The 12,744-nt window shown below is 53.9% G+C and overlaps 2 protein-coding genes across 7 annotated transcripts in view; one reads left to right on the top strand and one right to left on the bottom strand.

Moving 5' to 3' along the window:
• The window catches only part of LOC122388103 (pigment-dispersing hormone type 1-like), a 90,569-nt gene that overhangs the window by 20,340 nt on the left and 57,485 nt on the right, over window positions 1–12,744 (top strand). The window contains exon 1 of one of the 3 annotated variants that reach the window (XM_043379095.1): window positions 10,714–10,731. The exons of the other annotated variants lie outside the window; for them this stretch is intronic. The gene's annotated coding sequence lies outside the window, so the exon portion shown is untranslated. Of the gene's footprint in view, window positions 1–10,713; window positions 10,732–12,744 lie in introns of those variants that run through there. 3 annotated transcript variants of the gene reach the window in all.
• The window catches only part of LOC122387517 (probable chitinase 10), a 39,247-nt gene that overhangs the window by 17,580 nt on the left and 8,923 nt on the right, over window positions 1–12,744 (bottom strand). For 3 of the 4 annotated variants that reach the window (XM_043377824.1, XM_043378066.1, XM_043377985.1), the window contains exons 2-14: window positions 10,505–10,694; window positions 8,947–9,123; window positions 8,318–8,521; window positions 7,150–7,436; window positions 6,774–6,932; window positions 6,203–6,352; window positions 5,771–6,026; window positions 4,263–4,493; window positions 3,655–3,900; window positions 2,644–2,817; window positions 1,536–1,804; window positions 949–1,170; window positions 90–285 (exon numbers count right to left, since the gene is read on the bottom strand). In XM_043377824.1, coding sequence (XP_043233759.1) covers window positions 90–285; window positions 949–1,170; window positions 1,536–1,804; window positions 2,644–2,817; window positions 3,655–3,900; window positions 4,263–4,493; window positions 5,771–6,026; window positions 6,203–6,352; window positions 6,774–6,932; window positions 7,150–7,436; window positions 8,318–8,521; window positions 8,947–9,123; window positions 10,505–10,688 — 2,755 coding nt within the window. In that variant the 5' untranslated portion in view covers window positions 10,689–10,694. The remainder of the gene's footprint in view (window positions 1–89; window positions 286–948; window positions 1,171–1,535; window positions 1,805–2,643; window positions 2,818–3,654; window positions 3,901–4,262; window positions 4,494–5,770; window positions 6,027–6,202; window positions 6,353–6,773; window positions 6,933–7,149; window positions 7,437–8,317; window positions 8,522–8,946; window positions 9,124–10,504; window positions 10,695–12,744) is intronic. The other variant, XM_043377911.1, reaches the window with a different exon arrangement.

Raw genomic sequence — 12,744 nt, 5'->3', positions numbered from 1 at the left:
ACGGTTGATATAATAATTATGGAATGCTACCAAATACCGTAAGTATCAGAGACACACCCAGTCCGACGGCGACTCCTATCACCACTCACGTCTGAAGCAGACCTCGTAGTAGGCGAGCATGCCCCTCTGCTGTGTCTTCTCCCCGGCCAGGCCGGGCCCGGCGGCCGGCGCCTCCAGACTGTGACCCCCGGTCGCCAGCTTGTAGGATTGGCCGTAGAACGGAATGCCCACGACGATCTTGCTCTTGGACAGACCCATTTGGGAGTATGTCTTGACTGCACCGTCCTGCGATGGATTGTGGAAATGAACGTCTTTTTTTTGTTGGGTTAGGCCCTTTCGGTCCAATTAGACCATTTCAGAGCCGGAAGGATGATAGGAATTAGGGGGAGGCATTGGTCTGGGCAGGCACCCTAGTGAGTCACCGGGGCTGAGCCCATCCCGAAGGACAGGCCGGCCAGCCCCAAGGTACTCACTGCATCCGGCTACGGGGTGCGCTCCCTCGGGAGCAGCGGTGCCGCTCCAAGGGAGCAGCCCGCATGAGATAAAGTTGCCTGTCCAGCCCGGAGGGGGGTTGCGGCGTGGAGGAGAAGGATTTCTGCATCCTGAGGATAGAAGCATGGAACGGTGGAAATGAACGTCAATGAATTTGACGAGTCACGACTCACGAGTGAGGTCATGTAGTCATTTACGTGTGTGGGCTCAACTGAGAGAGGAGCCTCGAGCAGTGGTACAAATGTTGTGAGCACGGCGTGATCTTAATTGTGCCTGCTCTGCCACCTATCCCTCGCGCCAGACACTGCTGCTACCTAGCACACCCTCCGCCGCTTGGCGTAGTCACGTCTCACCCACCCTGGACTCTAGTGCCACCTAGGTGGCTCCTCCGCCGTCCGCGCTGTCCCCTACCCGGCCCGTCGGCCGCCCGTGCCGACCTCTATCCGCCCCACTCACCACGCTGTCTCGGTCGGCGGCGTTCTTTCCGTAGAGCGGCGCCACCAGGCCGGTGACGGCCTCCCAGCCGCCGTGGAAGTCGAACGCCATCAGGTTGACAAAGTCCAGGTACTTGTTGAGCGCCTGCACGTCGTACGCCTTGCCAATGATGTGGTGGTGCGCGGCGACGGCAGCCGTCAGGCGCAGGTTACCGCCCTCGGCGTCGAACGCGGCACGCAGGTCCTGCGGGGACGAGCGGGGACGGTGTCAGTAGGTACTGGTCTGATTGGAGATCACATCGGGATGGTATTGGTACTCGACATCATCACCCGAAACAAGTTAGGTCGTTGACCATTAACAAAACTGGTTTGCATGACAATTTATTTGCATCCCTTGTTCTCTTATCGTTTTTACGAGCGTATAGCAATTTCAATAGTTGGCGTCGATATGATTGATCGACTTAGGCTGACGAAGGCTGAATTATCAATGCCCATCGTTAACGCTATTTATCCCTTATTAAATCCCTCTCAGATCGGTCCCGACAGCGGCCCATCCATCAGCGCTGTCAGTCACGGCACCGACCCGGCGCTATCGGTCTCTGAGCTGACCTTGAGCAGGAGGGCGTAGTTGGCCCGGTCCATGGCCGAGCCGTCCTGGCAGTCGCCCTGCGGACAGCCCGGGAACGACCAGTGCAGGTCCAGGCCGTCGAAGCCGTGCTCGGTGACGAACTGGACGGCCGAGCGGACGAACTTGGCGCGCGAGGCGGCCGTGGCGGCCATTCGGCTGTACTTGTCGCCCACTGAGTCGGTCCAGCCGCCGACGGCCAGCAGCATCTCCACAGACGAGCCCAGACGAGCGCGCATGCGTGTGATAAAGTCTGCGGGGATAGAAGGGTCGGTTAGGGATCAGGTTAGGGAGCATGAAGATGGGAGGTACTTTGTCTACAAATAAACCTCTTTGTTGGACATTATAATGAGCTTGTTTGCACTACAACAACTCCTATAAAGTGTTTCAACTTCAGAAACTCAATGCCCATATGACCGTCATTCAGTAAGCATGAAGCAGGTATTTGGCGAAGGCTTACCGCGAGTGGCTTATAATGCTTAAATTTTACTCGGTGCAAAGTTGTAGGCACTCCATTCATTGATGATGAAATACTCGTACCGAGTCCTCATTTATTTTTAATGTTGCTGAATTTTGTTTCCACCTTAACGCCATCAGATAAATATTACAAATCAACTTGTTCAAGTACGCTGTGGAGCGTTTTCCTGGCAGCTGTTGTTAGGTGACGTTTCAATGTTACCACAAATCCGGCTCACTCGAAGCAAGCATTGAGGATCACGGAACAAAGCTAACAGATGGCACTCGAAGCGCTTTGTGCTTTAGGCACGACTATATTTATCTAAGTAACGATCGGCAACTAGGGCAACTATCCCGATCACCATTTGGTTTCTCATTTCTACTGGCCTTCCAGTCAGTCGAGCAGCCTATAACTTTGAGGCAGTCGCTGTGAAATTTGGCCGGAGAACAAACTCGAAGTTGGTACAAACACCTGCGAACGACAACTCAAACAAACAAATGCACTGAGCTGTCGCGTTCCAATCAGCCGGCGACTGGTTCCACGTCTCGGCGTTCCTAGCCAGCCGGTAGGCCGCGGCGAGTGCGTCAACCACCGTGCTTCAAACAAAGGAGCGGGGCGGGCCCGTCGGCACTCACTGCTCTCGAAGTCGGTCCTCTCGTCGAACGACTCGAGTGTCAGGCTGTTGGGGTCGAGCACGGCGTACTGGTAGACCAGGTGGGTGCACAGCGACGGGTCGACATTCTCGGGGGCGTACTGGGCTCCGGCGCGGCGCCACGACCAGTTGGTGAAGTAGCACACCACGCGGCTCTCTGTGGGAGGGAAGGAGCGTCAGATTTAGGAAGAGCAAGGGAGAGATGGAGGACAAAATCACTCGTCAGATGTTGGTTCGGGCTGTGGAATTTTTGACGATTTCAACTTTCAGAGCTATAGCCACTTGTCTGAACTGCGCATCGCTTACTGGCTGTCGCATGCTTAGGCATTATTCTCGACCCAAGATTATTGCCTTGGTTACACCGATCACAATTGTGGTACAAAATATTGGCTTATTTGTTACCATCACGGCGTTATTTATGCTCAAACTCTTGAAAATTGATGCAGATGGAAAATGCGACACGTTTTCTTTAGGTTTATCAGCGACACAATTCTTCTTTTACTCCTCAAGGTGTTAAATTTGAAAATGCTGTGATGACATTTTTAGTGACGTGAGCTGCTGGTCCGCTGCGTCAAAAGTCAGTCATCGGCAAAATTAGATTTGGACCCCTGCTTAATACCCGGGTCGAGCACGTTAGAGCAGCGCCTTCATAAAAACATCCTGGGAGTCATTAAAAAACGCCCGATGAGTCCAATAGAGCGGCTGAGATGGCCTACACAGTCGTTTGATGTGTAAATAAAATAGACAATCATCCATTGCAGTCATCAAATATACCATTCGCCTTGTAGGAGGTTGTTTGAATATGAGGAAGGAGTCCAGATTATTCTAGACCTGTTAATCACACCCGAGTTGTTCCGCACGCAGACGTGAATGTTCGTATGCAGTCTTTTCAACAGCACGAGCACTTAGATACGCATTCATTTACATATTCTGCGGCGCTAATTATGCTGCCATCCGTGTTTAAAGCGGCTCGTGTGTCTCTGAGCTCTCTCACCTTTGGTGGCGGCGCGCGTGGTGGCCACGTCCAGCGCTACCTTGGTGGTCACGCCGCTCTGACACCTGACCGCCCGCGGGTGGTTGCACGCGCCGATGGAGGCGTCGAAGCGCATGTAGGGCCCGCAGGTGAGTCTGACGGCGCGCCCGGCGTTACACCAGGTGTACATACTGCAGTCGTCTGGGTCGGAGAACAAGCCGCTCTCGGACCGGGGGCACCGGAACGCCGCCTGCTCCCGCACCACTGCTGGGAGAGGGCGCACGTCAGTGTCGGGGAAAAGGCCCCCGACTGCTGAGAGGAGGCGCACGTCAGTGTCATTGTCATTGCGTTAGCGTCATTCTTATCGCTGGCGGCCCATACTTATGTATAGTATCGTAATAGGTAATCGTAATGGGTAGATTCGATCATTTAGTGCAGTAAGATAAAATGGATAACCACTGGACTAGTCACATATTTTGGTTTGTTTAAATGTTCGTTAATTTGCTGCCCTAAGAATACCATCTGAGTCAGCTGAATCTATTAGTTGGCAGCAACTAAGGTCGATGAAACGGGTCCCTCTCGGTAGGTACCCCATGGGACCGTCCCGCTGCCTCGGCCCTGGCACCCACCGATGCCGTTGTTGGCAGCCGTGCCGGAGGGACAGTCGGCCACATCCCCGGGCCAGTTGCACACGCTCTTCTCCGAGTCAAACACCAGCTGGTCAGCGCACACCGACTTGAAGGCCACGCCGCTGGCGCAGTGGTAGTACACCTGGCAGTTGTACGGGTCGCGGAAGAACCCGTCCGACGGGCACTGGAACTCGGCGTCACTGGACGGCAGCGGCGTGGATGGCATCGGCGCTGTGGGAGGGAGCGGGGGGTGTCAGTGGCGTCACTGGACGGCAGCGGCGTGGACGGCATCGGCGCTGGGGGAGGGGGCGGGGAGTGTCAGTGGCGTCACTGGACGGCAGCGGCGTGGACGGCATCGGCGCTGGGGGAGGGGGCGGGGAGTGTCAGTGGCGTCACTGGACGGCAGCGGCGTGGACGGCATCGGCGCTGGGGGAGGTAGCGGGGAGTGTCAGTGGCGTCACTGGACGGCAGCGGCGTGGACGGCATCGGCGCTGGGGGAGGTAGCGGGGAGTGTCAGTGGCGTCACTGGACGGCAGCGGCGTGGACGGCATCGGCGCTGGGGGAGGGGGCGGGGAGTGTCAGTGGCGACACTGGACGGCAGCGGCGCTGGGGGAGGGGGCGGGGAGTGTCAGTGGCGTCACTGGACGGCAGCGGCTGTGGGGAGGGAGCGGGGAGTGGCACTAGACGGCATGGGTGTAGACGGCATCAACGCTGAGGAGAGGGAGCGGTCAGCGGTCAGCGGTGGCCAGAGCGGTCCGACCTGGATCAGCAGTGTGCCTACATCAAGTAGAGGAGGAGTGCATGTTGTCCAGAAGATGAATATTTTTATACCGCTTTTGTGTACCGTATCACGACAGCCTTATTGACTTTGCCTGCATAAGTCTGAATGTGGCGCTGTTCCATTTCGCTCTCCATGTGGAGACGGTGGGAGCAGGCCGGTAAAAGACGCTGTCGCCTGTTTCCGGCGCCGTGTTCGCGCATGATTACAGTGTTGACGTCAGCTGTGCGGACGGCTGTCGGACACGGATCCCGCCGGGACAGGACACGACAGGACAGGACAGGACGCGTATTCAGCACCGGTGACAATGCCACACCGGGAGATGTTTTCGGCCACCTGGTCAGGCCGCAACTGGCCGCGACAGCCATTGTCGTCGGCGAAAAGACCGTTACTGCTTTGAATGCAGATATGTCTACGAGGAAAATATGCAAGACGGGCGTGAATGGGCCGGAATTATGCGCTGGTACCCCTTTATAGTGTATATCCTACTGTTTGTAAAAAGAAAATATGTTTGAACAAGTGTTTCATCACAAAAGCGTTTTTTCCGACTAGTAAGCAATCGCTTTACGCTTCGTTGACCGGTACAACAATCTAAAAATGTCAGATTTTTTTTCTTTCAGGAACTACCTGCACCTATTAATTTCACAGATTGATTTAAGTAGCCGAAGTATCCTACACAGTGGAACCGGGAATTCTGCGTACCAGCTGCATGTGGCGGTCTTCAACTCACGTTTGGTGGTGGTGGAGGGCTTCTCCATCATGGTGGTGGTGGCCGGGGTGGTGGTGGTGGTGACTGGTGCGGCTGTGGTGGTCTCCGGAACTGGCGCCGGCGTCGGCGCCGCCATCGCCGAGCTGCCGGCCATGCTCAGCTTCTCGTTCATGGCCCGCAGCAGGGGCCACTTGCCGCCGCAGCTGCCGCTGAAGTCGTCCAGGTCGATGGCCCAGATGAAGCCGCCGCCCAGACCCAGCTCCTTCACCAGGTCCATCTGAGATTGAGGAGACAATGTGGTCAGAGTGAAACGAAATATGTGAGGATGCCAAATGTCATAGCGCTTATTAGCCATACTTTTTGAGATCATAGTTTCTGAGTGAGAGTTTGTGTTTTAGGTCTATGCATGCTATCTTCAGCGGACCGCTGCCGTGGTGTTTTAACGGGCCTCACCTTTTTCGACACGTATCCGTAGTCGTCGTAGCCCACCCAGGTGGTTCCTTTGTAGGCGTACGGCCCGCCGGCAGTGTCCTTCTTGATCGTCCAACCGGACTCGGCGGCCAGCTTCTTGCAGACCTCGAAATAGGCCCAGTAGCCCTCCTCCTGCGCGGCCAAAACAGGGGAGTTCATTAGATGGTGTGAAATATGCTCTAGAAATACCTACGTGGATTTATGAATATGATTCAGCGCTGTATAAAGCCGCATGATCTTATACCCAGTTGGAGTGCCTCTAGTAGAAATAAGAATATCTCTGCGGTAATTTGCGTAGGCTGCATTTATTTCCAGCTTGATGAATTAATCTGAATCTGGAGGTCACTCTTGAATAAGCACAATTACTTGGCAAGGTGTGGTATATTATTATGTATTCATATGTGACCCATGGTTTTCGACTGAACGCAACCTGCCCCGTAGCTTAAGTTGGGCTTATTCAGAATAACAATATTGCCTGCTCGGTCTCCATTTGAGCCCATAGACCAGCACGGGCTCCCGTTTAATAATGTAGTGTCCGAGCCTGCCGACTGACCTGTGTGTACATGGCCTTGGGTCCGGGGCCCTTGATGGCCGCTCCCGGCAACGTGCTGCCGCTGTCCTGCAGCTCAAACGAGCGGCCGTAGAATGGCACGCCCAGCAGCACCTTCTTGGGGTCGGCGCCGTTATCTAGCCACACCTTCAAACCGTCCCGCTGCGGTGGAAAATACAGCCGTCAGGTCATAGAAGCAGAAAACAAACGGGACGTCTCACTGTAGAAAATGTCATTTTCAGCGCGTACAGGTCACAGCATTGTAAGCGGCCGGGTGGGCGCAGAGCACGGGTCGTGCGGTACAGCATAACTTCAGGCGCCTCTCGTGCTGCCATCTAGCGGCCGCGGCGGACACCAGTCGGCGGCGGCGGGCGCTCACCGTGTTGAGTTTGCTCATGTCCCATTTGTCGGTCTCTCGGCGGTTCAGCGGCGCGTGGTGGTCGGCGAACCCGGTCCACGGGCCGCGCAGGTCGTACGTCATCACGTTGATGAAGTCGAGTTTGGCGGAGAGCCGGCTGACATGGTAGCCGGCCTTGACCCGGAACTCGGCCGGAGAGACGGCGGCCGAGAGTAGCCAGCCGCGCGGCTGGAACGCCGCGTACGTCTCCTCCACGAGCAGCGCAAAGTTCTCCCGGTCGATCCAGCGGCCGTCGCGGTCCTCAGCGCCTGTCGGCGCGGAGAGAGGTGTGAGTCCGGGGCAGGGAGGCAATAGACCGAGGTAGAAACGGCGAGAGTTCGGGGAATCGGTCTGTGCGCTAGTTCGCAGTGCGTGAGTGTGAAATCCATATGCAAATGATATTAGACAGCGATAGAACTCCGCGATTTGGGAGTTTGGTCTAATCCCTGGCACAGGAACAGTGACCATCTGACCCATGCTAGGAGTCCGGTGGCTCTGGAAGCTTAACTACTGCACAATCGGTATCGTTTGGTGTCTGCCCCAGTTTTCTGGGAAACCGAAGCGAATATAGGTCTGCACGTAGCGAAATCATTTGCCGTTTCAGCACGTCGTGCGTAGAATGGAAATGAATTGCGACAATTTACCAGCACGTTTCATGTTTTATCAGGTAAAATATCGACTATCACAGCGTAGCTGAGTGGTGGTCAAAGTCACGGGCCGGCTTTCCGTGCTGCGATCGGTCACTGGCCCAAGTTACGCCAGCCTTTGTTTCCACAATTGGATCACGGGACGTGAACAATGCTTCATCCGCGCACCCGATGACAGAGACATTAATTTACTAGTCGGATGCTCCAGCGCAGCCTTTGCCCTGCATGCATTGTTCATTTGAAGTTTGCAGTTGTGTTTTAGGTTACACAATCCACAATCTACTTCACCACCTACATCAATCAGGATGGTGTTTTTCCACTGCAAGCTATTTAACGCTTGGTTAAAAACTATAGCAGTCTGGTAGCTCTAAGTTTTTTTTTTTGTGTCATCTCATGTAAGGAAATTACTGCTAGCTCGAGAACTGGGCTCTTGGGAGCGAGATGTGAAATAAAATGAGCGCCCCCATTGATCTGAGCCGTGCAGATGCTGTGGTGTACCGCACCTGGGTACTCCCAGTCGTAGTCGAGACCGTCGAATCCGTGCTCCTTGATGAAGGCCACTGCCGAGTTGACGAACTTGGTGCGACTCTCTGCCGTGTTGGCCATGTCCGAGTACTTCTTGCCGCCCTCTGCCCAGCCGCCGATGGCGATCATGACCTTCAGATCGGGGTTTTTCTTCTTCAGCGCGATGGCCTCGGCGTAACCGCCTGCCGGGAGGTCGCGGTCATGTCAAAAATAGGCAGGGATTGCAGGTCTGAATTGAACTTCGTTATAAAGGACTGCCGTTAGAATAAAAAATACCCAAGATGATAATTATGCTATGTTACAGATACAATATTTATACGGTTCTTAGTTTGCATTTATGCGAATTGTGAGGGCTTATTTTTTTAACCGATAGTGCATGCTTATTGAGCTAATTATTTATATTTTAGGGGTCATTGGCCTTCATGTATTTCTCTATTATTCCTCTATATTTCCGTGTTTGCTAAATTGATAATAAGAACAACTTCAAACTTTAACTTTTTTTGAACTAAAAGCTGCGATGCATGAATAACTCAAGAGGGTTTCTCGCTTTCCCTGCGTTGTGTACTCACAGCAAACACAAATACACCGACGTTCATGTTTCGCTTACCCTTTTTGATATCGAAGGTGGGGTCGAGGCTGACCATCTCCAACGTGGAATTATGCAGCCCGGCGAACGAGTAGATGAGATGGGTGCAGCCCTGGGCCTGCACGTCGCGCGGCCGGAAACTCATCGGCTCCGGCCGGTAGATGGCCCACGCGCCCAGATAGCAGACGATCTTGTAACCTGCGCCGGCGGACCGGGACCGCGGTCAGCCAGAGACAGGAATTATGGCGACATCGGCGGCCGGAACACTGACGCTCATAGGCACCGCGGGGTGATAGAGGGGATCGACTACGTCCTTTGATCGTACTCTACTAATCTATTTTAAGTAACGTCCATATATTCCTGATTAATTTATCATTTTAACCCTCGCCCTGGCAGGGGGGTCGATGCGACCCCCCCCCCTAAGGTTTTTCGAAGATAGCGTAAAAACGGCGGCGCGCAGCGCCGCCAAATTTGACACAGCCTATGGGGCAACCTTTTTACATATGACCTGAAAATTTCAGGTCCGAGTGACCTAGGGTCAGGTCACCAGGTCAGAAAAATCGGTACAAGGTCATGGTCAAATTTCAATTTTCTTTTTGCACCTGTCCAACTCACAGTTTTGGACTGATTTCCTTCAAACTTTCAGGATGTGCTAAGTTCACCGAGTTGTATAACATATAGTTCGGGTTTTTGAGGTCACTGACCTGAGGTCAGTTAGAGGTCATTACGTCGTAATGTTAAGCCTATGGGAAAATACTAAATTCGGAAAATACTGGAGATATCCGCTTCGTTCCATCACTTTTGTGCTTTGAAACCACAGTACTTAACAGCAAGTCACTTGGTGCTTCTTTGTTTGGTGTACTTATCCATGGGTCAGGTCAAATGAGGTCAACTGAGGTCAAATGACGTTTTTGCCAATAACTTGGCACATAATGACGCTAGGGCTTAAAAATGGTATTATTGTGTTCCTGGTGATCAGCCGAATCGAATGATATGCGATATGATGCAATTTGGTTAACTTGAACTTAATTTATAAGTTTAAGTTTACTTAAAATTTAAGAAAAACTTTAAGTACACTTAAGCAAGCTAAAAAGTATATCATTCGACGCGCCTGGACGTGCTGAGTTCACTGGTGCTTTTCTTTTTGCTCTATCCTAAATAGATCAACAGTTATAAGCGAAAAACTTTTGACCTGTTTTAAGCGAAATTTTTACATTTATACCCCCCAAAACCCCCCTAAATATTGACCTAGAGCAACCAAATTTGCACAGGGGCGAGAACTCCAGGGGGCCCACCTACCTACCAAATTTGGTGTTTCTAGGTGCCATAGGAGCCAATCGCGAGGGGGGGGGTCGCATCGACCCCCCCCCCCTGCCAGGCCGTGTTATGAAAAATGTCCTGCCAGGGCGAGGGTTAATTCCCAATTATTGGCGAAACGTAGCTTGTGGACCGTGTCCCAAAGATAACGATGGGCTCGGTCAGCGCTGAGGTTGGTGGTTTCCCGTTCTCCTGTACCCCAGTTCCCGTTCCAGGACGGTGCCCCGGCCCCCTGCGGTGGTACCCGGCTGCGTCCACTGACCATTCTCGGCGGGTGTGCGCAGCTCGCTGCTGACGGCGCCCTCTCTGACGGCGGCGACGGTCTGCTGGCTGGTGCGGCTGAAGCCCAGGTCCGGCGGGCTCTCCACGTGGTCTCGCGGCATCGTGTCTGTCCATCCGAGCGCCACGAGCGTCGCCAGGACGCAGGCGGCCACGGAACTCCTCATGACGGCCTGTGGGCAGAGCAGGTCGGCGTCAGGTCAGGGGCAGGTCGGCGTCAGGTCAGGGACAGGTCGGCAGCAGCTTCAGGGGCAGGTCGGCAGCAGCTTGGGGGGGGGGGGGGCAGGGTCGGGTCAGCTTCGGGACCGGTCAACAGCAGGCTAGTTCAGCTCAGTGGAGAGGTTTGATCCTTTTTATCAAATCACACGTATCCGCTTTTTACGCCGATGGGCGTAACAATAATTTAATTAGTAGACCGCAAAGCGCACGCTACATACGCCAATCAGTCGATAGTGCGGGAGATTGTAAGTATTGCTTCTCTCCGTTGCCACTAGGTGGCCAGGCGGAAAGTCACTGGCCTGGTATGCAACCCGCAGAGCACGCTTTTCTCTGGGACTGCCGTCTATTTCCATACCTTTCCGCGGGTCAGCACACTGTCATTCTCACATTCATTTACTGCATGAGTTTTGTGTCATTTTCGGCTTGGTTTTGATTGGGTATGCGGATGGAATAGACGATTTATTTTGTGTGCCGTTTGGTGTCCCATGTGGCAATTTATAGATCACAAAATGTTCCTTAAAAGGATTTCGGTGTTTTGCTTACCCAGAATAACCTAAAATAGGCACATGCTTGTATTTAACCCCAGTGTGTCCGTTTTAAAGCTTTGTTTTATGAGCCGGCATAAGGAATGTCGTGTTTTCGTAAGCTAGATACAAAAAACCGCCGTGCCAATTTATAGTCTCTAGAGCTGTCATAGCACCACACTCGGTAGGTACGTTGTAAGTTTGAAATGGTTCTCCGATTGCGAAACGTGTCTCTTTGAAGAGCTGTAATCTTGGTATCAGGTTCTCATATTTTGCATTTTTGCCCGAAAACAACATCACTGCAATTTGCAGGATGTTGGACATTTTGCAAAACGGCGGCTGCAGACCAGCGCCGTACCGATCACAAACAGAGCTCGTGTCTCTCGGCGCCGCACTGTATGTGCCCCGGGGCCAGCTGTGCACAATCAGCCTCTGGTGTCCGGGTGGGCCGGTTCCAATAACTGGCCGGCCGGGCGGCATATAGCGCTCTGCCGGCGCTCATACTCGGGCTGCTAACACGTCCAATCACCGCGGCTCGGCACGTGTTGCGGCTTCTCTCTGTGTGCAGCGCGCAGCGGGCCGAGCGTGCAGCCGCGCCCGTCCCGGTTCTCAGAGCGGCCTAATCACCGGCGCCGCCGCGTCCTTGGCATTGACCGATAACGAGCGCCGCGGCACTCAGAGGCCCACGCCCGTCAGACGCGGCACTCAGGCCCACGCCCGTCAGACGCGGCACTCAGAGGCCCACGCCCGTCAGACGCGGCACTCAGAGGCCCACGCCCGTCAGGTGCGGCACTCAGAGGCCCACGCCCGTCAGATGCGGCACTCAGAGGCCCACGCCCGTCAGACGCGGCACTCAGAGGTCCGAACCCATCAGACGCGGCACTCAGAGGCCCACGCCCGTCAGACGCGGCACTCAGAGGCCCACGCCCGTCAGGTGCGGCACTCAGAGGCCCACGCCCGTCAGATGCGGCACTCAGAGGCCCACGCCCGTCAGATGCGGCACTCAGAGGCCCACGCCCGTCAGATACCACGCAGCCGCCAGTGTCCGGGGCAACAGGCGGTGCACGGCTCAACACGGCATGAGAGAGTCTAATGCAAGCTGGGGAGTCTCGGATATAAAGCACTGCATCTTAGTTACCACCGATCAATAATCTACCTAATTAGCTAAGATCAGCGGAATGCATAAAGATGTTACTTTGCTATTTGTGCTGAAAACGGTATTGGATGTTGTTTATACGAGTATAGCAACGAAATTTCGCCAGGAATTAATGTGATTCTTTAAGCAAGAAGCTGAATCATCGTACCTATGTAGTAACGATTTCCTTTCATTCAGCTGTTTGAAATGTCTTGTTTAGGTTCCTCATTCTATTATTCGCCGGGTTCACAGCTCTGCAAGAGTCCAGAGCTACGTCAGCCCAGTATTAATTGCCTGTCAGCTTTAGACTGGTGCCCTCCTCAGGTCGCAGAGTTTGCGGCGACG

This window comes from Amphibalanus amphitrite, unplaced genomic scaffold, assembly GCF_019059575.1.
Source record: "Amphibalanus amphitrite isolate SeventyFive unplaced genomic scaffold, NRLGWU_Aamphi_draft 000001F_arrow, whole genome shotgun sequence".
NCBI classification, from domain to species: Eukaryota; Metazoa; Arthropoda; class Thecostraca; order Balanomorpha; family Balanidae; genus Amphibalanus; species Amphibalanus amphitrite.
The sequence above is the reverse complement of the archived record's forward strand: the minus strand, read 5'-3'. Positions and strand labels throughout refer to the sequence as shown.